This window comes from Spinacia oleracea, chromosome 4 (genome assembly GCF_020520425.1).
Source record: "Spinacia oleracea cultivar Varoflay chromosome 4, BTI_SOV_V1, whole genome shotgun sequence".
Lineage (NCBI taxonomy): Eukaryota > Viridiplantae > Streptophyta > Magnoliopsida > Caryophyllales > Amaranthaceae > Spinacia > Spinacia oleracea.
In genome coordinates, this window is record NC_079490.1 from 18,674,958 (window position 1) to 18,701,190 (window position 26,233).

At 32.2% G+C, this 26,233-nt stretch overlaps 2 protein-coding genes across 3 annotated transcripts; both read right to left on the reverse strand.

The window, feature by feature from the left end:
- Nucleotides 1-3,727: 3,727 nt before the first annotated feature.
- LOC110793175 (protein NRT1/ PTR FAMILY 3.1-like) lies at nt 3,728-7,757 on the reverse strand. 2 transcript variants are annotated; one of them, XM_021998016.2, is made up of 3 exons: nt 7,574-7,744; nt 4,900-5,062; nt 3,782-4,802 (listed from the first exon to the last, which is right to left on the reverse strand). In XM_021998016.2, the coding sequence occupies exons 2-3, from the start codon at nt 5,038-5,040 to the stop codon at nt 4,404-4,406; spliced, it is 540 nt and encodes a 179-aa protein (XP_021853708.2). In that variant the 5' UTR covers nt 5,041-5,062; nt 7,574-7,744; the 3' UTR covers nt 3,782-4,403. The 2 variants fall into 2 exon arrangements, 1 of the variants encoding a protein (XP_021853708.2); XR_002534630.2 differs by lacking the exon at nt 4,900-5,062 and having other exon boundaries at nt 3,728-4,802; nt 7,574-7,757.
- A 14,640-nt stretch (nt 7,758-22,397) lies between these two features.
- Nucleotides 22,398-25,527, reverse strand: LOC130471369 (putative F-box/FBD/LRR-repeat protein At3g56780). Its single transcript, XM_056841438.1, has 3 exons — nt 25,523-25,527; nt 24,875-24,895; nt 22,398-23,599 (listed from the first exon to the last, which is right to left on the reverse strand). Exons 1-3 carry the CDS (start codon nt 25,525-25,527, stop codon nt 22,987-22,989), a joined length of 639 nt encoding a protein of 212 aa, XP_056697416.1. The 3' UTR covers nt 22,398-22,986.
- Nucleotides 25,528-26,233: the final 706 nt, after the last annotated feature.

Genomic DNA, 26,233 nt, shown 5'->3' on the forward strand with positions numbered 1-26,233 from the left:
TTAAATATTTGTTCGAAACGGAAATAAATTTCGGAATCGGAAATATTAAATATTGTTCGAATCGGAAATGAATTCCGGAATCGGAAAATGAATCGGAAGCGCGACGTACAAAATAAGCATCGGACGAGCTTGCTAGACGCAAGGGCCCAGCACGAAGCCAGGCTCGCGCCTAGCGAAGCCCGCGCAAAGCGAGCAACAACAAAGCAGCAGCCTGGCTAGCAAGGCAGGCCCAACCAAGCACGAAGCAAGGCCAGGCCCAGCCAAGGCAAGGCAAGCAAGGCCGCATGCTGGCAACGCCCTTGCATGGGCCGCGTGCCAGCGCTGCTGGGCCGCGCGCGCACAGCGCCCCTCGTGGGCTGCTCGTGTGTGTGTGTGTTGTGTTCGTGCATGCTACGAATCCTTATATGCTTAGGATTTGTCCGGTTAGTTGTTTTCCTAAATCCACTAGTGTTAGTCGTTTAATTAAACACTAAAATACAAAGGATTAATTTTAATAGAATTCTGAATTAGTAAATTGAATCCTAGTGGATATCTAAATCCAATAATTCCTCCCTATAAATAGGTGATACATAATCACAATTTATAACACATAATCTCAAGTATTCATATAGTTTTAAGATTAAACTAAGCTTAATAATTTGCCAAATAATTAAGTTCGAATAACATAAAACCTTAGACTATATTCTAGTTAATTGAATCTAAGGCGGATCCGAACGTGCTGTGGACTATCTACGGAGGGACTACACTTGGAGTCCTAAACTTGTTCTTGTTCGGTTCGGAGCAGTTAGGGAAGGCACGCGTCACATGTATGTATCCTGAATTATGCTAATTGACTATGTGGCAATTAATTTGGATTCCTGGCTTTATGGTTTTTCCGCATGAAATATATGTTTTATATTTGTCATAACCTAACAATTTGTTCTATTCAAACGATTTTATCTTCTAATTAAAAAGACGAAACGACGATTTTTTGATGCACTTAAAACTAAATCTATATTTTTTTTAAAGTATTTTTGTTCTTTTGCCACGAATCAGACTATGTTCTTTTTTAAGTGTTATTTGTTATTTTCAAACCATTATATGTTCTAATTAAAATGAAACGACAAAATGTTGAAGAACTTTAAACCAGATCTATGGTAATTTATTACTGTTCTTTTCCTATACTTTATGTGTTCTTATTAAGAAAAGAGGACGAGACTACAATGAAGTTGTTGAACTTAAAACCAGATCTAGTTACAATGTTTCTATGTTCATTTACAAGTGTAGTTTGTTCTTTTAATAAATAGTGTTTTAATGGTTTTACTTAAAAACATAAATATGTTCCTTTTAAAATCTTTTTTGTTCTTTTAATAAAAAAAATTACAATAGTTGTGTTACGAGTTAAAATAATATATATGTTCTTTTAAAAGTTGTTTTTATAGTATTAGTATAATTTATTTATTTATTTAAATTCAAAATGTGTTTTAATTTTATAAAAATAATCATTAATTGTATAAAAAAAAACTCTCTAAAAATTTAAAAGAACAATCTATGTTGATATAAATGAACAAAATATATTGATTTAAAAGAACAAACTATGTTGATGACACAGTAAAAGTAAAGTTATGAAAAGAACATTACAATTTGAAAAGAACATTAGAAAAAAGAACAAGGGAGCGCACCTTAAACACTTGATCAACATTTAACAGGAGCATTAATATTTTTAATAAATCTTCAAAAACTAATCTCAATCCTCGGAAAATATCATGCTCTCATGTGATTCTCTTGATTCGAAAACTAGTCAAATTGAACTAGTATTTTTCTTAATTCACTCATTTTTTAACTAAGAAGAAATATTCAGAAGGAATTTTAGAGAGAGAATAAGGAGAAAATGTATTTTTTACTCTTTCGATCACTCACTATCTCACTCTTTCTCTCTCAAAGAATCTCTCTTATGTTGAGGGAATATAAATCCTCTCCTCTTTCTCTCTCTAAAATGTATTTCTAAAATTCTAAAATGACTAATGGTTATGATTCATAAGTATATATATATATATATATATGACCAGGTTCTGGTGAGAACCTCCCTTAAGATGAGAACTACCTTATAATGAGAACCTCTGTGAATCGTTAGATTTAGGTGAAACGAGCGGCTGAGATCTTATCTCGCAAATTAAATCACGTGCGGTTCTTTTCAATCTCCTGAGTGAGCTGATATTTTCTCTCTCTAAAACCGTCATTCACTCAATCACGTTCATTTCTCTCTCCTCACTCAAATTCAAACGCAATCGTCTCTCTCCTCAACCTATTTGCTTGAAATTACACTTCAAAAATCGACAATTATATCTTAATTTTGCGAAGACTACAACGATTTTGAGGTACTTTTACTTAATTCTTTCGATTTTGTTCTTTTTTTAATGTTGAATTTACTCGATTTTTTGCGATTTTTGCTTGAAATTCTGCGATTTTTGCTCGAATTTCTGCGATTTTTTGCGATTTTTGTTCGAGTTTTCCGACAAATGAACAGGTAATTTAACCTAATTTTTGTTTACTTTTGAAGATATTTTGTTTACTTATCAGTATATTAACTGTAATTTAGAAGCAATGTGTTGTTTACTTGTGAGTTTGATTGTGAGTTGATAGTCAGTTTTGGTTCTGGAATTAGCTGATTTAGAAACTGTTTTAGAGAAAATTTGTGTGGAAACTGGAATTATCTGCTTTAGAAGTTGTTGTAGAGAAAATTTGGTGGGTTGTTCAGTTGGTGGGAGTTGCTCCGTTATAATTTTGTTGAACTTAGTGATTATCTAACTCAAAAGTAAAGCAAAAACCGAAAAAAGTAAATATAAATGATCTAAAGTAAACAAAATATTGCTTCAAATTTATTTTGCGGCACTCAGTTCTTTACTCGAATTTGAAAATTCATGCTCAAAATCAGGTATGATTTGAATCTGCAAATTGATCTCAACACTGTTGTAAACAAAAAAAATTCAAAAGCAAACTAAAACTTTATAATATTAGGACTTCTCAAATTTTGTTTTTAAAAGTAAATTAGTTAGCCTCAAAAGTAAATAAATAATTAGTAAAAGTAGATTAATTAAACTAGCTTAAAGTAAATATTCTAAATGATATAAGAGTATGGAAAACATCTCTTTTTCTTCTATACTTGGCTTGATACTGATTTGCTTAATTATATCAGAGTTTGCAAGAGGAAATAAGTTAGCCTAATTATTGTGAGCTGCTGCCCCTGGTGCTTTTTTTTTTTGTTATTTTCTGGTCAACTATGCCAGAATTGACATTTTGATTTGTTAATTGGTTTCTGGTTTTGAGAGCTTGTGAATCAATTAGCTAGCTAAAGACTTAAAGTAAATAAGTAGGAGGTGTTGTTGCACTTGGTGATCTCACATGTTATCTAACTCAAACGTAAAGCAAAAACTGAAAAAAGTAAATAGAAATGATCCAAAAGTAAACAAAGTATAACCAGGTTCTGGTTGGTGGGTATTGTATGTCACGTGAAGCAAGTTGATCAGGTTTACTTTGTGTTATTGGATTCGATTTCAGTTCGGCTTCTTGCTGGTTATTGACCTTAGTTGACTAGGGGATGGTGTAGAGTCTGTTGTTGGTCTGCAATGGTTGTAGAGCTGTTGTAGCTCGCTATTATGTTTTGCAGAGGGTGTAGGTTCGATTCCTACATAGTTTGTCTATAAAAGTACATTAAAAAAAACTCAAAAGTTAATAAAAAAAAAAAAAAACTCAAAAGTAAATCAAAATATCTCAAAAGTAAATCATAAAAACTAAAAAGTATCTCATAAAAATTCAAAAGTAAATCAAAATATTTCACTGTAGACCTGATACAAACCTGTTCAAAGTTGATGCCCTTATTACTACCCTGATCTACTGAACATCAGACCTTTATGGATATATGTGACTTTCGTTGCATTATTAGTAAGAAGTATTCAAAAAGTAAAAAAAAAAACTCAAAAATAAATAATTTAAACTCAAAAGTAAACTAATAATCTTAGAAGTAAATCCGAAAATCTCAAAAACTTATTACAATCAAATAGTTCAAAGTGAAAAATGATCGAGCACAGAGTCATTGACTTTCATCTCTCTACAATATGAAACAAACTATAAGAAAGAAATATATGGCCGGATGTCAAAGTAAAGGTTTTCAACTTAAAATAAAAACAATACAAAAAGTAAATAAAAATAAATAAAAACTAGAAAACTCGGATTATTGGAGGTTAAAGTAAATGTTTTTCAATTAAAAGTAGATACAATAATATAGAAAGTAAACACGAACCTACTTGAGATTTGAACCCACATCTTTTGAAGCTCTACCAGTTGAGCTAGTAGGCTAGTTAAATAAAAGTAAAGTAAAAACCAAATAAAAAAAAGTAAATCGAAATAATTCAAAGTAAAGGTTTTCACATTAAAAGTAAATAAAACAATACAAAAAGTAAAGATGAACCTACATGGCTATTACTGAGATTGTTATGGCCCCGTTTGGGATCCCAAGCCCCCAACCCACATTGTCTTGCATATAGACTAACCGTAAATGCAGTTAGTGTGGCAACTCCCATACAGATACAATTGAAGTAGTTCCACTTGCGTCCTGCAACACCTGATTTAGTCATGTCAAACTGGTTGGCCGCAAATGTCACCACACAAGGCCGAATGCCACCGTTCCCGATAGATGTCAGGAGGAGAGACAAGTATAAGACCCAAAGTTGTTGTGATGATGCTTCTTGGCAGTTCACTTGTGTTGGGCATGGTTGAGGGTGGGGTTTTGGAAGAATTGCTGACATGCTAATGCTGAGCATCCCCTGCAACAAATACAGAGTTCATATGACTGACTAACAAGATGGCATAATATGAAATAGAAAGAACTTCATGGAACAGCGGGAGTAAAGATCGATATACCAGTTGATAGAAGATAGAACCAATTGTAATAGTCCTGAATTGGCTAGTAAAAGTGTCAGCTATTAAAGCACCAATAAGAAGTGTAAAATTAGCAGTGCCTCCAAAATTGGTGAGAGTGTTGGAGGCTTGTACAAGCGGCATTTTTAGCTGTTGGGTCACATATCTGCTATGACAAGAACATACTCTAGTCTATCAGTGTCTCTTGGGGTTATCTAGCAGATAATGCACAGTAGAACATCATCCATGTTTCGACTAGAAAAAAAACAATAGCTATAGAAACATATTATTGTGCAAAGGGTGTCAAGGTACGGTGCGCCTTGTAATGCGGTAGCTATATCAGGTATTCTTTTCTCTTATTTTAAATAGTAGATCAAAACCTGGTAAAAGTAAATAGACTAGGATGAGAAGTAAATCGGTGAAGCTAGTTGTGAATTTTTTTGAGTCGTTGTCATATTTAGCATATTTGGGCTATTAAGGCTTGGCCAATATACTTTGAGTTGAATAATAATTGATAATGAAGATGGTGTGTTGACACAAACAAATAAAGTAACTAAATTGTGCGCAAATAGACTAAATCTCTTCAAAAGTAAACAAAATCTCTAAAAGTAAACAAAATAATAATGAAACTTTCAAATATAGATTTCTCTTGAATATTTTGTGAAAACCTATTAGCTCAAATGGTAGAGCAATGTGCAATTGCACATGGATGTAGGTTCAAATCCTACATAGGTCATAGTATTTAAATCTAGAATGGTAGATAACCATATCGACTGTTGCTCCAGCAACTGATGGAGTTCCTGTACACTCATTTGTGTTTGGTTCTGACCACGACGCTACTACTGCTCTGCACGCAATAGTAGATGGTTCAGGCGAGGCCTTTTCATATATTGAGTCAATCGAGATTATCCAAGACGCCTTTGCTAGAAGCATAGGTGGATTGTTAAGTGTCGTCGCACAACAGATGGAAATACAAGTGGAATATGGATCTCCAGGGGTTGAAATTCAGTCTATCCCATCAGGTAGGCATCGCAACAGTATTGCTGCTAGCGGGCTGCATGGAGTGATATAATAGGTGATGTGTACGCCGAAGAGGAGAAACTGGTCCTGGTGTATTCGTCAGTCCCACCAAATTATTAGGAGACCTTGACATCGAAGTTGTTAGAGGTAAAGTGTTGTTACAAGGACCCACTTTGTAACCAAAACATCATGGACATTGTGAGATTGAAATTGTCGACCACTAGCTGAAAACTTTACACAGGAGGACAGACAGTTATGCCTAGAGGTGGACAAATAGATAAACCGTGTTTCAATAGCACAAGGTATAACTGAGGCACATGCTATGGAAGAAAGGGGAGAGCTAGGTAGAGCTCAAACATTGCTTGAACAATGGAGGTGACAATGATGCAAACAGCTTGTGCACGGGCAAGGGACGCCCTCTGTGAACGATTGGAAAGCGAGGTTAAAGAGATACAAGGGAGGATGAGGAGTAAGTCAGAGTATGAAACAGGAGGAAGAGCTTATGCATTCTAAAGGAGTACCGCGCATTTTTATAACATATAAACTCAAAAGTAATTTAGAAAAGTTCCAAAAGTATTTTCATAACATAGAAACTCCTATTGTTGGAGCATATGGAGACCAAACTAAAGGTTTTTAAACGAAAAGTAAATACTCCGTAAAACAATACAAAAAGTAAAGATGAACCTACGTGGGATTCGAACCCACATCTTTTATGCATTTGCACAATGCTCTACCTATTGAGCTAGTAGGCTAGTGTTATCTGACGATAGAGTAGGAGTAATAAGAATGCAATCATATATTTTACCTTTTGTTCAATTTAAAAGTAGACAAAGGAACACGTAATAGTAAATAGAATTAATTTAGAAGTAAATATCATTAAATAGCAAGAGATCAGTACGTTGGTCATTTCACTCACAAAATAACCCACTGAGCATCAAGCAACATCCTGCTTGAAATGGCCAGCAAAATTGCAGCACTAACAACACAAAAACATAACAAAGGCCAAAGCCAACTAAGGGCCAAGTTCACCAGTGTAGCCTCAAGAACAACAAGCTAACAACAACAACAATCATCCCAGCTTACTGGAATCTAACAAAATGTTAAACACCATCTGATATAAGCATCTTCCTGTCAACAACATCTATAACACACAAATTGCACACAAGATGAGACCTTACTTGAACCATAATGCAGACAGAACATGTACAAGACCCCAGTAAACCAACTGAAACCAGGAATCCTGGCTAAACCAATACAACAGTACCCACCCCCCCTGCAACAACAACACACACAACACTGACAACATATCTGCAGCAAAAACTGAAATAACAACTTAAACTACTTCATATTATTTTATCATTCAAATTTTACCATAAATCTCCTGAAATAAAAAAAACAAAACACATGTAAAAAAACAAGAAAGAATAGTTAAAACCCTAAAAACTGAAATCCTAAAAAAATCAAAATTTGAAACCCCAAATTTAGATATCAAAATAGCAAACAATGTAACAAATTCACAAAAAGAAAATCATAAATTAATTCCAATATGTTCAACCAAACATGAATTCAACCCTAAAGAATCGACCAAATTTCGATACAAATCAGAACTTAAATCCAAAAAATCTGAACAAATTAATAACTGAAGTTCAATAAATACCTGCGCGAATTGAGAGAGATGAAATCGCGAGAAGGTTAAGCAATTGCAGGAACATCGAAAATTTAATACATTGAAGAAGATGAAGTCGGTCGAGAGGATTTGCACGAGGAGAGAGAAACCGAAAGGAAGAGAGAGAAAGAAAACTGAAAATAGGGGATGTCATTCAAGTCGACGAAATTACCAATTTACCCTTATTATTTTGAGTTGGTCGGGCGAGATGATAACCGCTAATTGAATTGATCCGAGGACTGAGATCATGTCTCAGTTCTCATCTTAAGGGGTGGTTCTCACCATATCCCGATTATTTGATGAAAAATAGAAAATGAAAAAATAGGAATTATAATCAAACAAGAACAGAGCAGGAGAAAGGAACAATTCTAAAAAAGTGCATAATGAGAACTATGCACGCGTTTTTATTACAAATTGCAAACTTACCTCCCAAAATCTGATTATCAGCTGCAAAATTCTGATTTGAAGAAAAAAAATCAATTGAATTTGATGTTGAAGCAGAAAAATTAACGAATTTTTGCAATTTTTTACTATCTCTCTAAAAAGCAAAAACCATTTTAGAATACTTAGTTCGCTCTTTCTCTCTCCTCTTCACAGTTTGAATTAAAAAACATAAAATCCAGAAGAATATATATACTCGTAAGAAGAACAATGAATCAAATAAAAACGCAAAAAACAGAGCTGACAAGAACAGAGCCTTTAATGTTCTTTTGTTCAAGGGAATTGTTCTTTTGTTCAAGGAAATTGTTCTTTTTTTCTCGGGATTTAATGAAACACGCGCGTTTTGCATATTTTTTATGTCGTTTTGTTCCCGGTGCACGATGCTCATCGTACACACGCCTGCACCATCCTATTTGCGAGTATACACTACAACTAATTAATTATAAATTCTAACTTTCAAAAAAATCAATTCATTAATGTCGCCAACCTACTTTTTACAGAACCAAGGTGCTTTTGGTTTTTTTTTTTTTTTTCAAAGTTTCTCGACTTTTTAGACAAGTGTGGGTACGACTTTTTTAACAAAACACGCCAGTCGACGTCGCCCCTATTAGAAAGTCGCTTTTCACTACATATGTATATTTGTTATATATTTCATTAATCTACTTGTATAAAGTTTCATCTTAATAAAATTATTACAATAATTGGTTTATACACCCGCGTGCATAGTGAGCATTGTGCACTGATATGTGTGTTTTATGTAGAGTTTTTACCCCCGTCCCTTAGTACTTTTTGATCTCAAATGAGCTCTTCGGAGCGATTTTTAGTACTAATGTGCTCCTTGTAGTGTGTTTGTAGTTTCAGGTTCATCATTGTAGGAATTAGTATATTTTTGTGCATTTCCTACTCATTTGAATCAATAAAAGAGATTATGTACTTTCGAGAGCACAAACATTAAGTTTGAAGAGTTTTGAAGCAAAGCGAATAACGAAGGAAGTACAAAAATGACTATAGTCCACTATTTTAATCATAACTCAAGTTCTACAACTCCAAATGATATAATTCTAATTGGGTTGGATTATAGACTTCAATATCTTTCCAACAAGTGGTCACTCGCCTAATTCCGACGAATAACGAAGGAGATATGACGTTTTGAAGATAGAGGATCGTGCAGTTTCAACACGCGCCCGATCGGGCGGGCTTCGCCCGATCCGTATCGGGCGGTCATTCTGGGCGTTGTTCTGGGCATTTTGCAACCGCCCGATCGGGCGGAATTTCGCCCGATCGGGCCGACTATCGAGCACATCGCCCGATCGGGCGAAGCGTCGCCCGATCGGGCCACGCCAACCTCCAGCGTATTTCGCGATATTTTATTTCCGATTTTGGACTCTATTTTGGGCAAACTATAAATACTAGCCCCTTATATTTTTAGTGACATCTATTATTCTAGTTTTCAATACTTATTTTATTTCTAGTTTTCTCTCCAATTATTCAAATACTTAATTTTTAATTTCAAGTAAAGATCCAAGCTTTATTATTTTATTTGTTCTTCAATTCGGTATTATTTCCTACCTTAATTTATTTTGTTGCTTTAATCATGTTTTCCATTATGCTAATTGCTTTGTTATTTATTATCATGAGTGAGTAGTTTAATTTCTAGGGTTTAGGGGATCCATGAATACATGATTGGGAATATATGTGGACTTGATTATTGATTGATTGATTATAATTTCTATAGCTTATTATTATTGCTCGTCGATTTTGTTCGGCCGGACTATTTTGATTTGAGTTTGATTAACCTTGGATTATGCGCTGAGAGGTATAAATCTGATGTTTTTGGTCTGTGGCTATTAGATAGGAATTATTTCTAGTATGTAGCGAGAGCCCGCTAGTTGTTCTATCCTAAGGAATTCATAAGATTCGAGAGATGCATGTTTTCCTAATTATGATTGTTCATTGATTGTTATTGTCCGTTGTCCAATCCCGCTCTGCATTTATGGTGAACCGTTGCCCTAGATTCCTTTAATATTGTTATTTTCCGATTTGATTATTTGCTTTAGTTTAATATACAAACCAATCCAGCTCTTTGTTACCAGTAGTCTAGATTAGTTAATTAATAGTACAAAGAACATTGTTTCCCTGTGGATACGATCCCTGCTTCCCTTACTATATTTTTAGTTGGTGAACGTTAGGTTTATCTTTGATAGGAGTGCGATTTAGCCTGTCATGCACCCCGTGCAAAACGACATAGTTTTAAGTATTATAAACTTTTCAATTAATTAAAAAAAATTGTAGATAGTCCTTGTACTTAGCGTGGAAGTTGGAACACAAATTTTTTTTGTTAAAATATTTTGGCAGAAGTTATGTAAAAAAGAAGATAAATACTGTTATTAGTATTAAATTATCTACCATAAATTGTAGGATTGATTTTTTTTACTAATACCAAAGAACATGTAGATGAATACCAAGAACATGTAGAGGGATGCCGAAGAACATGTAGAGGAATATTAAAGAACATATAGAAGTATACCGAAGAACATATAGAGACAAATTAAGTATCCACTTAGATTTGAGGGAACAATAATTATCCACTTAGATTTGTATAAATCAATTAGATAATTTTATCTAAGCACTGAATCAGCCAAAATATTTAAAAAAAAAAAATATAATTCCTAGTTTCATGCTGACTAATAACCAACCGTATCTTCCAAAGTACACGACATATCTAAATGATTTTTGTTATTTTTTCTAATTAATTAAAATGTGAATAATGCTTAAAACTAGGTCGTTTTGAACGGGGTGCACAAAAAGCACTGTGCACCCGGATATATAATCCAACTAGATGTGAAGCCCGTGCGATGCACGGATTAGCACAATGTATATTTCCGGCTTAAAAGTTTAATTTGACTGATGATTTTTTTTTTATTGAATAAATATTACGAAATATTTAGATGAAATATTAGCATGATAAATTCTAACTTTGCATTGTTTTTACGTTATATTTTCAAAGTTTATATCTTTATCAAATTCATTTTTACCATTAGTAATACAGAGAATGCATAAACAACGAACTTCGGTCAACTCAAACATGAAAAACAATTCTATGTTATTTCAAAAATTGGAACAATTGTCTGTTGATTATTAATTAATTATTATTTTTAAAAAATTTTAAAACAAAATTTTCCTCTTTATGATAGACTTGTTATTTTCTTGTCTTTCAGTATAGTGATCGTATAAAGAAATAATAAATACGCCATAACATGCAATGTGATCATCAACCAAATATAGACATATAGTGTAAGTTTTTGAGTAACAACTTACGCACTGCAATCCCCTTAAACAACTGATTGGGTAATACACCGACAAAATTGATGACTTGTTCGCCACATATGTGCTGGTGGTGTCGACGCCCGTATTGGATTTTGACCCGAGGACCATTAACAAAGTACTTATTCAAAACAAAAAGTTGTTCTTTATAGACGGAATTAGAGAAAGCTAAATTAGTAGTTATTGATTTTATTAGTACCTCAATATGAAACTATTACTAAGTATTATACTCCGTAATTAGTTTCGTGCGTAAAGTTGTTGAATGAGTCACTGCAACAACAACAAACAACCAGAAAAAGTATTAGAAAATACGAAATATACACTGTATATATGCTTCAACACATAAAAACATGCAGGATTACATGATTATATATTTATGATGAATGAATTAATTTTACATTACTACGATAAAAATGACATAAAACTTATGGGGAAAAAAAATACATGATTTGATACAATTCATACGCAGGAGTGGGGACTATGGGAGAGATAAATTTTGAATCTTCATATTATATACTCCATAACAATTTACTTTTTCTAAAAACTATAATAGTTATCTTTTTGGTAGAATTTTAATGTTATTGTAATTCTATCCCTTAAACTCTTAGCAAAATTTATCTCTTCTTATCTTTTACCGAATTTTTATTTATTTATTTTTATTTTTAATAAATCTAATATATATATATATATATATATATATATATATATATATATATATATATATATATATATATATATATATATATATATATATATATATATATATATATATATATATATATATATATATATATATATATATATATATATATATATATATATATATATAAAGGGGAGTTTTTTCAAGAGATTTTGGAGCGCCACGTAAGATTGTACAGTCACAATTTTATTTTATTCTATATTAAATACTACGTAAAAGATAAAAACGAATGGGGATAAAATAATATGGTTGGATAACTTATCACAAATATCTTTTACAAACTCCTTTACAAAATTTATCTAATTAAATGATAAGTTATAGGTTGACAGAACCACCACAAATATATCATTCTTATATATTATTGTATAAATAACGTAGTATGAAATTAAACCATCCACGACAAACGTAGTTCACAATCAAATCATCTCTATTATATAAAGGAACAGCTGAGGGAATTTCGGTAATAACACTTTTCGTGTCCCCATGAAAAGACTAAAACACCCTTTTATCTTTCACTCTCAAGCCCTTCGTCGTTCACTCGCTACTCCCTCCACCGCTACATTTGGGTTTCCCTTTCAAATCCCAAACCCTAACGTTAACAATTTCGTCCACTCAAATTCCCACCAATACATCTCATTCTCCGCCACAACCGCAACCGCAAATCAACCGCCGTCCTCGAGGTTTCGCTGCTACTGCCGGAAGAGGCGATGGAAAAGGGAGAAGAGAAAAGGAAAAAGAAAAGGAGCAAACGAAGCAACTCTATCACCCCAGTAACTTCAAAGTTCTCGGAAAAAAGAAAAACCTCCACACTAAAAGATTCGGTAAATTCGGATTAAATCTTATGTTCTTATTCGTTTGATCTTTGTGTTATTGAGGTTTTCTAATCATCAATTGGTGGAGATGGAGAAGGAGGCGGCATCTATCGACCCTTTTCAAGTTGAATATCTTCAAAAACGAAACCCTCATCATCATCTAACCAGTTGAGTTTCCCAATTTCTTATTTTCGATTAATTAGGGTTTTAATTAGGGTTTCAATTTTGCTTTACTTATGTCAATTTCGTGTTATGTAGTTGGAATTTTTTTATTGGGTGAAGTTTTTACATAGGCAATGACTTCTTCATCAGGTATGAAACTATGAATATCCTCTCACCGTTTTTTTTAATTGCTAATTTGATTGAAAAATACAATCTTTTGTCAATCAAATGAAAAAAAAATTATATTCTTATTTCTAATTCTTCATGTATTCGGTCAATTTGATTCATTTTCTCATATGGGTATCTCTTAAAAAAAAACCCAATTACTTTGAGTTTATGATTTTTTAGCTGATCAATATGAAATTAGGATATATAGCAATTTGTAAAATGAATGGGATTTTGTGTATTGCAGACTTAAATTCCCAATTGCGGTGGAGTTAAAGGGTCAGATCCAGTACTCTAAGAATTACGTTGATGATACTTACGAGTACAAGGTATGAATTTTGAATTTAATTCAGTACTCTCTCTTTTTTCTTTATGTAATAGAGATTTTGGAATTTCTCTCCGAGGGTCTTATTCTCCTTCAATTCTAATATCAGATTATCCTTGGACCTCACACTTAGGATCCCTCCTAGCTAATGTTAGGGTCTAGGCTAGAGTTCTGATTTCTGAATGTTAAGAGCTCTTACTCTGTTACAATTTGGTCTATTGAATCCTTATGTTTGTGAACTAGCAGTTGGATGAAGCTTTCCGTCATGCTTCTGGAGCTTTTATCTTTTGAAAAAGTTTACACGTTTTTTGCAGCTTTGTTTGATGGTTAATTATGCTGAACACAGGTTGTTGTAGTGCTACTAAGCTACTGGTTTTTGTTTAGGCATGTTGGGTAATCATGGCTTTTGATTTTTGCTCAATTAGTTAATTATGAGATGGAACTCCAAATTTGGATGTATTTCCTTAAATGAACGGTCAATGTAATCTAATAGTTTATATTGCGAATACACAATAGTTAGAAAATGTGTAAACTAATGAGAAAAATAGATTAGTTGTCAGACTCACACTCATTTTCTGTGATATCACCAGATTTTTCTAGCTTTAACAGATGGCTAACCTAGCTTTAAAATTATTGTTCTCATTAGTTCTCGAGAACAATTTGTGATATCACCACAGTCTAATGAGATGACGAAAAGTAATCTGTTATATGTATTTCCTTAAATGGTTTTTGATTTATGCATTTAAACTAAATGTGAGTCTCACCTATGTAGTTGTTGCTGGTAGAATTTTGGTTCAATATGTTATCTAATTTAGTGTATATAGAGTTTGTTGGGTGATTCAGCGTGGCCTAGATGATCCTAGGGCCGCGGCACGTGGAGTTGGAGGCATACAAGCATTGTTATTATTTCTGTCTTTGTTTCTATTTGAAATTTGATAATGCCACTTTCATAGGTACTTTATCAAGCATAAACGTCTAACATGACTATTGTAGTATATTGCACTTATTTATATTGGCTAGGTGATGGACATTGGACAGATTGTCTCTTGCAAAAATTGGGGGTTAGAGAAATAGGCGAAAGAGGAGTAGTAGTCCTTTTCTTAAACTGGATATTGGCTTTGTGGTTTAGAGCTACCAAGTAGGGGAGAAGTTGAGATGAAGGTAATGAATGGAATGGTCCAACAGTCTATATCTTTTACTTTTTGATAAAACAGATGACATCAAAGGTGGCAGTCTGGGAAGTTCCTTCCTCTACTTTGGGGTTAAGGTTGTTATGGACATTAGTTCCATGTTTTTCAAGCAAACAACTTAGTTATTTCTATTACATAAGCTATTGCACTCTTCCAAAAACATTCAAGGAAGAGGATAAAACTTAGCTTCATATGCTTTTATAAGATAGAGATAAAACTAATAAATTTCATTAGTAGGACAAATAGCTATGCATATGCTTTTATAAGATAGAAATTGTAATGTTGCTGGTGTTGAAGGAATAGGTCTAGCACGCAATTATAAACCAGCACACAATATAACCCAGCACGCGATGCTTTATATTTTTAAGAAGTAACAAGCTGTGTTATTTTTTTTAAATGATCTGCATGTATTATGTGCGTTGACATTTGATTCTAGGAAACTGCATTTATTCCCATCATGTTATAGTTTTAGTGTGGATTTATTCCCGTCATGTTATAGTTTAGTGTGGATTAGTGAATTATACGAAAGACCTGACACCTATGCATTTTGTTCTTTTCAGGTTGACCGCGTGTTGCTTTAAAGATGATTGTGGTTGGGTTTGATTTTGGCAAAGAGGAATTGATGTTGTTCTTAATGATCAATCAAAGCGGGAAACGCCATCAATTGTTTGCTTTGGTGACAAGCAGCGGTTTATTGGGACAGCTGGAGCTACATCAGCAATGATGAGCCCCAAAACCACTATTTCCCAGATTATAAAAGATTAATAAGTCGGCATTTTTCTGATCATGAGCTGCAAAGGAGTCTCAAATCCATGCCATTCAAGGTAATTGAGGTCCTGATGGAATTTCCTTGATCAAGGTGCCTGGGAGAAACCAGATAGCAGAAAAAATTTGAATGCAACAGTTGTTGATTGCTGCATTGGAATCCCAACTTCACTGATCTGCAAAAGAGCTATCATAGATGCAACTACAATTGCTGGATTGCATCCTTTGAGATTGATTCATTAAACCACGGATAATGCATTGGCTTAGGGAATCTACAAGACATATCTTCCTGAAAATGACCCAATTAACATTGTGTTTGTGGATATTGGACATTCAAGCCTACAAGTCTGCATTGCTGCTTTCAAAAAAGCCCAACTCTTTCAAGGAAGAGGATAAAATTGATTATTATGTTTTTTTTGGAAAGTTCAGTTTAATTTGTGATATGTACTGTTCATTTCAATTCAATTAACTATACTTGAATTAGTTTAGTTTAGATTATTTCGTTCCAAACTTCCAACATAATAGGGTCTTAGCTTATTATAGAGATTAGTCATGACTCATAAGCCATATGTGCGTACATAATACGTTTTTAAATAAGAAATAAATTTCTTCGAATACTTTCAATGATGTCTAATTTTTTTTAGATGAATTTTGTGAATAGTTTTTTTCTTGCGTATTGCTTGTGATGATTAGTTGTAATAATACGATTTTAATTTTTACATGTATACTCCCGCACGCATCGCGTGCATATAAGACTAGTTCTCAAATATTGTAACCCATGACGTAGGAAGTAATTTTGGTTTACAATGCTGCAGGTGGGATTTGTTCGAGTACAAAGGTGAGTTAATGGAGGAGATGCAAACGGAGCTAGCCTATAAACGGGCCATGAGAACATATTAGTTCCCCTTGATTTGTATGCATTGTATTATTTAAGTTTTGTTGGTTGGTGTATGAATTAGTTTTCTTTCATTTGTACGCATTAAGTTTTGTTGGTCGGTGTATGAATTAGTTTCCCTAGATTTGTATGCAATGAGTTAGTTTCCCTTGATTTGTATGCAATGAATTAGTTTCCTTGATTTGTATGTATTGTATTATTTAAGTTTTTGTTATGCTTGATTTCATCTTGTTTAATTAACTCACGCACATTAATTATTTATTGTGTTTCAGCGTAAAAGTCGATGGTGGAGTATTACGCATATAGGTTGCACACAAGAACAAGTGAAACACAAAATTTAATGCAAGGAGGGTGATTGATGCAACAAGTTATACTGGACTGCTACTGTTCTATTGATGACAAAAGGTTTTCTTTTATACAGCACAACGAACTACAATATAGGTGTGTAACTGCGGTTGCAAGCCTACATGTGTCCATAATATATTCACTGCAAACCCGAGATAGGTAGAATTAGAAGGACAACAGCCGGAAGGTCGCCCCAATATCATGTTGCATCAAGAATTGTAAAAAATATTTTACTTGGAAGCATTCCACTAACTTAACTATCTATGAAAGACATATCTAAATAAAGCTCAAATGTAGTTTTATAAAATATAAAACACAAGTAACGAGTAGGTAATATTGGTTAATCATATTGTTGCAGTGTTAAATACGTATATAGATTGGTCATATTCAAATATATAGGTTCAAAAATTATATAGATACCTACTATGTATTAATTAATTAATTTGAATACATCAGTAACAGTTTGTTACGTTGTGTATTGGACTGAAGAATCAAGTCTGGTTTCTTTAGATCTTAAACTTGATTAGGAGTTGGGGTAGTGATGATCTAACTATAATTAACCTCCTGTTGTTAGATGTAATTTTGATTGATTTTTTTTTTGTCAAACCCCTTATATTTTTTCAATCTTTGATATACTTATCCTCAAATCCGAATATGATAATTACTACTACGAAGAGATAAATTTCGGTAATAGTATAAAAGATACAATTATCCCCTTTTAAAAAATAAGATAGAATTATAAATAGTGAGTTTTTCCAAATGTAAAATACCATAGAGAGTGGATAGAATAGTCAAAGAAGAAAAATAGATAGAATTTGTATTCATATTAAGCTTTAAAATAAAAATCGAAATTAAACTTCTCGAAAAAAGATAAATATTTAAACTGGTAGTTGTGAAATCTACCTCATTACGATAAAGATAAAAAAGATAAATATACGGTAGATGTGATTCCATTCTTTGAGATAGGCGTAGGGGGTGCAAGATGAGTATTTTGTTCTTGGGTTGAATTTGTACAAGGATGACCAGATTGGACTTTATTATGAACCAAATAGAATTTTAGATAAAAATTCTTATAGAATTTTATTCACATTAAACATTTAATATTTGAACTAATTCATATTATAATAGAATTCTACTTACATTAAACCTATATTTTTCTGTAATTATTATTACAAATCCGTGCATTTATAAAACACTTATCTGTATACAATGATATAATAAGACAAATATGTATTTTTCATTACAAATCCGTGCATCGCACGGGCTTCAATACTAGTCTGAAATAATATTGTTATATATTATATGACGTGGAAATCCTACGTGGCGCTCCGAATGCTCTTGAAAAAACGTACTCCCCTTTATATTTATATATATATATATTAGATTTGGCAAATTATTACTAAGATGAAAACTAGGTACGAACGTTACAAAACGTGATATTAAAAACAAGAAGGTTGTGATGACTCTAATTATATAAAATACAAACTGTTAAGGTAAGACGACCAAGTGTGGTTTAAACACGAAGGTTATACTTTAGAGTGTATATCGATCGTCAAAATTCAAGAAAATATCGAGATTCTTATAGACACGCATGTTAGATTATAATGATATATTCAAACTATAGAAGATATATAGAACCGTGAAGAAAAGACCGAGGGTCGTCTTGTGTAAACGAAGGTTAGATTGTAACAACAGTAACATATATCAGGGAATATATGAAATTGTTAAGAAAAGATCGAGGGTCGTCTTGTGTAAAATGAAGCTTAAATTGTAACGATTCTAACATTAGAGAATATATGAATTGTTAAGAAAAGATCGAGGGTCGTCTTGCGTAAAACAAAGGTTAGATTGTAACGATTCCAACATTAGAGGATATATGAATTGTTAAGAAAAAACCGAGGTTCGTCTTATGTAAAATGAAGGTTAGAATGTAACGATTCTAACTTTAGAGGATATATGAATTGTTACGAAAAGACCGAGGGTCGTCTTGTGTAAAACACTACAGGAAATTGTACTATTTGCGAAAGGCCAATAATCGTTGATTAACGACGAGATTTCCTGTCGCGAACCCGTCATAAAATGGGCCGTCGTTAATAGAAAATCCCGTCGTGCATTCGTCGTAAACCCGTCGTCGTAAAAGACATTTGCGACGGTTATTCCGTTCATTGTTTGGTTGTTAGCCCCGTTGCAAAAGGCTTTTGCGACGAGATTTTTGACCGGTCGTAATTAAGTTATCGTTAAGATACAAATCCTTGTAGTGAAACAAATGTTAGATTGTAACGATTGTAACTTTAGATAATATATGAATTATTAAGAAAAGACCGAGGGCCGTCTTGTGTAAAACGAAGGTTAGATTGTGACGATTCTAACATTAGAGGATATATGAATTGTTAAGAAAAAACCGAGGGTCGTCTTGTGTAAAACGAAGTACTAACTAACTTTGAATAATATTTGTTTCTGAAATTTTCATTTTAGTTTTACCATTCGTGGTAAACCTCTGTGCTGCTTAGAAGTAGGAAGATAAATATGGGATTGGATTGAGCATCTGAGACGGGAATTTCTTTTGGTGTTGATCAGGATTTTCAGTTAAAGTGGGAACTGCGGCAGTGGCCTTTTTCCAATTTCCAGGTACTTGACTTTTAATTAATCTCAGGTGCTCATCAAAGTAGTAGTAACTGATGTTAATCTGTGTTCGTATATGCAGCTTCCAAGTGTGGCTTTGGGTGTAATTCTGATGGATAAATGTGGGAGGCGTCCTCTTATTATGGTTAGCACTTAGTACAGTGAAATATCTATCAAGTAGTTAAGAGTTAGGATCTTTTACCAAAATGACTACTTTTACAATTTTATTTACTAAAATGGCTACTTTCAAATTTTATTTCCTAAACTAGCTACTAATTTGATTTTAAAGTAAAAACCAATGAACGATTTGATTTTTTTTAATAAGGAACCGGTTTGGATTTTTTAAAAAGTGAACCGGTTTGGTTTGATTTTTTTTTTTTTTTTTTTTAGAATAATGAAACGATTTGGTTTCTTTTAGGGACTCCCTTTTTTGTATATATATTTTTGGGTTCTTTTTATTTTTCTTATACCAAATTTGATCGACGTTACTAAGTCTGGCCAATTTTCCTAATTAGCTATTGACATTCATAAACCCTAATATTTTTCGATTGAAGATTTCAAGAGGACAATTGATAAGTACTTCGTATGTAGGAGTGCCTGATGTTAATGAATCAGACGCGGTTGAGCTTGATGCTTCTACTGCATTACATTGTGTCAACTTAGAGGAAAAAACCAGGCCTACAACGACCGATATTGTATCCAATTTGAAACGTGCTCTGACCCAGTGTGATGATAGTCATGGTAGTATATCTAAGTACTTTTTTGGTACAAATTATTTTTTCTTTAAAAATACCCTTTGGCTTGAAATTTATGTTTTTTAGTAAAAAGACAATAAATAAAAAATCCCGTTCACTGTGTCTGACTTATATATATGTATAGAAAAAAAAAAAAAAAAACCAAGCCGATTTATTGGTTTTTTTTTGCCTCAAAGTCAAATAGTCATTTTGGTAAATAAATAGTAGTCAGTTTGATAAATAGAATTTGAAAGTACTCCCTCCGTCCCTTAATACTCGCATCGTTTTGACTGGACACGCATGCCTATGCACAACTTTGACCACCAATATCTTTAACTACATATTATAAAAACTTATAAAATTTTAATATTTTGAAAATATATATTAAGATGAAGCCAACAATATATTATATACTAATATTAGTTTTCATATACTAGAAATAAAATAGGGTCAAAGTGAATTATGTGAATAGTGCAAAAAGTCAAAACGGTGCGAGTATTAAGGGACAGAGGGAGTACCTAATTAATTAAAATATCTACGTGGCACCTAATTAATTATCTACGTGGCAATCGAATTTTTAATTCAAAAATATATTAGAAATCTTATTTTTCATTGGCCGAAACCATTAGTAATCCTACGTGGAGCTCTAATAATTCAACAAATATGTATCCTTTATATATTTATATTAGATATTAGATTATTTTATTGATATGATTTTTTTACTCAAATATTACCAAAATTGTCTAATCTATTAATATATACTAAAAGAGACACCAGGAATGACACGTGTCAATTCCTGGTGCGATTTTTTCCCGCCAAAAACCACTTTCCAAAAAAAAATGCATCTGTTTTATTTTATTTTTATTCTCTACTTTTTTTTATAAACTATGTATGGAAAAAAATTTAGTTTATAAATTATGGCAATAATAGATACGACGTAATAATAATTATTCTAAATTGGTAATATTTAATCAAATCGCTATATTAATAATGGAAAATATATTACTCAATATTTTGGTCAAAGTACCATATTAGCATTTTAAATATGCATATTAGATGAATAAATTTAAACGAATATGTTAAAAATGTTATAACTATGCAGTAGTTTGGGAGATATTCAATTAAATTTTTGTGAAAAAAAATGATCAAAATCCGTGCGTGCACGGGATCTAATCTAGTATTGATATATTCTACTCCCTCCGTTCCTAAATAAGTGTCACTTATTGGAAACGACACGGAGCTTAATAAAATTGTGAAGTGTGTAAGATGTAATGATTGAGAATGTTTTTGTTTTGGGAAAGGAAAAATTAGATAATTATTTATTGATAAAGTACAAATAAAAGTGAATGTGGGGATTGAAAAGTGAAAAAGTGTAGAATGTGTAAGTAAAAGTAATCATGATTTATAGAAAAGTGAGAAAAGTGTATGGAAAAGTGTATGGAAAAGTGTATGGAATAGTGGGAAAAATATATGTTCAAAAATAGAAAAGTGACACTTATAAGGGAACGCCAAAAATGGAAAAGTGACACTTATTTAGGAACGGAGGGAGTATAACACTATAATTTTTTCCATACATAGACTATTCATACAAAAAAAAAAAATAGATATGATATTTTAGGAAAGAGGTTTTTGGAAGGAAAATTTTACACCATGAAATGACATGAGAATATTTACTCACCAAATATAAAATATTATGTACATAATAAAATATTATGTAATATATTCTAACATTTCACGTTATAAGGGTTATGGGCTTATGGGCCTTGCGGCGGTAACAATAGTCAATAGGTAGGGAAGAAGAATTGTGTTATCGGGTTGGAATTCCGCATACGAGTTGATTCAGCGCGAATTAACGAACAAGGCATATCAAGCTTATCTTGATGTAGTACACTCAATATTAAAAAAAAATCTTGTTCAGGAAAAAAAAGAGAGCTTATCTTGATGTAGTACACTCAATATTAAAATGGGTAAATGAATCTCTATTATATAAGAGAAGTGTCGACTGACGAGGGTAATTTCGTAATCATACTTTTGGTTAGGATCTTTTACCAAAATGACTACTTTTACAATTTTATTTACTAAAATGGCTACTTTTAAATTCTATTTCCCAAAATAGCTACTAATTTGATTTTAAAGTAAAAACCAATGAACGGTTTGATTTTTTTTAATAAGGAACCGGTTTGGATTTTTTAAAAAGTGAACCGGTTTGGTTTGATTTTTTTTAATTTTTGGTAAATAAAATTGTAAAAGTAGCCAATTTGGTAAAAGATCCTGAGAGTTATGATCATAAAATTCATAAATTACATACAGTAAGGCTGTGAGATAATCTGTCAACAATAATATCGATAATACATGTAGAAAACAAATAAAGTGGTGAATCAACGTAGGTTGTAAAGTTGATATATCGAAGAATTCCATGTTGGTAGTGAATACTTAATGCTAACATATCAACAGTTTTAAACGTAATGAGACATGTTGAAGAGGCCCTTGGAAGGTCGAACAAGGACTTACAAAAATGACATCCCCTACTTAGTCGAGCTTCTTTAGATTCAACCACATCTAGGATATCAACTCCTATGTCAAGCTCTTCTAAAACAGTTGCATTACTCAAAAGGAACAATCCACGTATTGTTATTCTTTTGAGTTTATTCACCAAACAATCATATCTGCTGGTAATTCATGACTTGGTACATACCAACTCACGTGCTCCACTGCAACATCATCATTATTTTTAAACCAATAATGTTGCACATCAAGATTCTTTAAGTTGGGAAAACATTGCAAACAATGCAGCAAATCCTTCCACCAATTCAGACCAATCCCTTCCAAATCCAATGTAAGAGTGGCTAGATTACCAAACATAACTCCATGATTTACTACGTCACAAGTAAGGTAACCAATTATATTAGAGTTTTTCTCTAGTGTTAAGTGAAGATTGTTACTAACATTACACATTCTTCTAACAAACTTGGCCATGTCTTGTCGATAGTTCTTACCAAATCAAGTGATGTTTCCAGTAATGTAGTTGGATTTTGTGAAGGAGGGATGTGCGAAAGATGGTGCAAATGAAGCTTCTTCAAATTAGGGAGTTGAATAGCTACATTTTCAGGCATATCAAACTTAATATCCATGCAAACCAAACTTAAACTTACCAGAGATTTGGTTCTGAACACAAAGTCCGGCACGAAAAGAAAGAATCTAGTTTCCTCATCGGGGAAGTACATATTGATAATCTCCACATCTCGACGGCAAACTTCACGGAAGCATGATACTTGATCTCTTATATTGGTTGTTTTCGAAGAGTTAGATAGAGATTTTAATTCAATATGAAAGTTGTGCAGTTTCAAAGAGGTCAGCTTTATGAGCTTTTGTAAATAAAGGATGTCGTCGTCGTCGTCTTTGCCGGTTTCGAACAAGACTATAAAGCTGGTGACTCCGGTCCAGAGGTGACGCCATCTGGTGGATAAGACGGAGGTAGCAGCAGCGGAATTGATAGGGAGGCAAGAGAGTATTTTCGTCAAAATATCGTCTGAAAGTGAACTTAACATATCTTCTTTCTTCATGCTCATAGACAACAACAAGGTATCAACTATGAACGAAAGGCTTTTTGGAGAACAAAGGTATCAACGAAAATATTCACAAATATTAATTTCCTAATTACCTTATCTTTCTTTAATAATGGGCAAAGATAATGGCTCAACTGTTTATGGAGAATATGATTTTATATGTTTCTCTTTTTCTTTTTATCATTCATAAAACGTATTATTATAAAACACTAGAGACCCTAATAACATAACATCACAACTCTAATAAGCCAGGAAATAACACACTTTTTTTATAAGATAAGGAAACCAATTACCAAATAACTAGTTTGGTAAAAAGTTCGATAAATACATCAAATTTGATCAATAATTAACCAATTTATTTTAGAATTAAATAATTCAATCGTCATATTAGTAAAAATAGTGAATGAGAGTAACTATATACTCCTTCCGTTTCTTTTTGTTCTTTATATATGTTTTCCCTTTTGGTGTTTCAAAATGTTATTTACATTTCCTTTTATATTATCACATAAATGATTTAATATTCCATCCAATTTTGTGTTCAATGATTATTTTAACCAATTAAATTCATTGGGTTATTTTATCTTTTACACTTTTTCATTGGGACATTAATTTTATTTTTCCTCATTTTTCCTATCAGAATTTTGATAAAAGTGAAAACATTATAAATAAACGTAATTTGTCTTGTTTAAATTAAAAAAAAGGGAGGAATCTCAATGTACATTAATGATTCGTTAATAAACGTGTAAAAAGCCAAAGGTAAAGAAAAAAAGAAGTGGAGGAAGTAATGTAAAAAATTTATTTTATTTTAGTAATCTAATCTAATATACATATATAAAGGAGGCATATTTGCTGAAATATTAGAGCGCCACCTAGGATCACTAATGATTTCGGCCAATGAAAAATAAGATTTCTAATTTATTTTTGAATTAAAAAAATTGATTTCCACGTAGATAATTAATTAGGTGCCACGTAGATATTTTAATTAATCTAATATATATTATTATATATATAAAGGAGGCATATTTGCTGAAATATTAGAGCGCCACGTAGGATTAGTAATGCTTTCGGCCAATGAAAAATAAGATTTCTAATTTATTTTAGAATTAAAAAATTCAAGTGCCACGTAGATAATTAAATGACACATGGATATATTTAATTAAATGACACGTAGATAATTAGATAATTAAATGACATATGGATATATTTAAATGCAAACAAAAAAAACTTAGATCTAACCTAAAGTTTATCATTGATACATGAACATGAGCTACGTGTAGTTTATCATATAATGAATTTTATCATTAACAAATTAATTACTATTGGCATGAGCTACGTGTAGTTTATCATATAATGAATTTTATCATTAACAAATTAATTATTGTTGCTTTCCTATGTATACTCCTAATTAGATACATGCACATGAGCTACGTGTAAGCATAAAGACAAATCCTATTAGATAGATACATTGAAAACTACTACTAGATTAATTAGATAAATTGAAAATTCTAATCAAATAATTATTCCAAGTTAAATACTAATACTAATGCACTACAACTCTTCAAGATATGAATTGGAAGTTCTAATCATATTCAAATTTATAATTGATTAAATCCTATATATTGGTCGTATTGTTCAATTCATAACTCATACACAATCACATCTTTTACTTTTAAGTTTGGCTATCAATGGCTACTTCTTTGATCCATGATTTAAATTATTCCAGTAGAAACGACTGAAAAATAAAAGTTTGTGTTTCGCGCTTGATTGATGTGAAGAAATTCCGCAAATAAAATAGTTTAATTAGTTTGGACATGGTCTTCATCGATCTGTTGTTTATTTAGCCCATAATAGTGACAGTATATGGAACTTGCTATCAAGCATACACTTTCATTACACCATGGTTATACCAAAAACCTGCACGCAAGATGGATTCGTGTCTCAGGCAGAACATGTGCATAACAATTGTGACAATGTTCCAATTTGGTGAAGAACTGTTCGAAGTGGAAGCCTCATTGCCTCAATGTACATGTCTCCTTTTTTTTCTACGAAGGAAACAAGGAGAGGCATATAAGATACAACAGGTCACAATTAAGACCAAGTTCAGGGAAAGCACGCAGTTTATCGCTAGCTAGCCCTAGGATGACCTTTCAAGTTCTCGGTCATATTAGATTAGATTTAAGAAGTTTATAATAAAGGGGAGTTTTTTGGAGAGATTTTAGAGCGTCCACGTAGGATTGTCCAGTCACATAATTAAATATTAATTTTATTTTTAAATGATAAATAATGAGATAAAATTAAATATAATAGTAGTCAAATACTGATAAAAGACAATAAGGAATAATATTATCAGTAAAAGTATAGGATAATTATTATCCTAATCAATAACACGTTTTTAAGATAAACTTTATAGGTATTTTAGTTTACACCAAAAACTCATTGCTATAATTCCCTATATAAACAAAGCATCGTCACTTCATCACCAAAAAAAAATTTGAAGCATTCTCAATTGTTTAATTAAGTTCTAAACAAAAATATTAACTATGGGTAAGGGTGAAAATTTTGATGTTCCTGCTTCCGAAAACATGGCCGCATGGCTTCTTGGGGT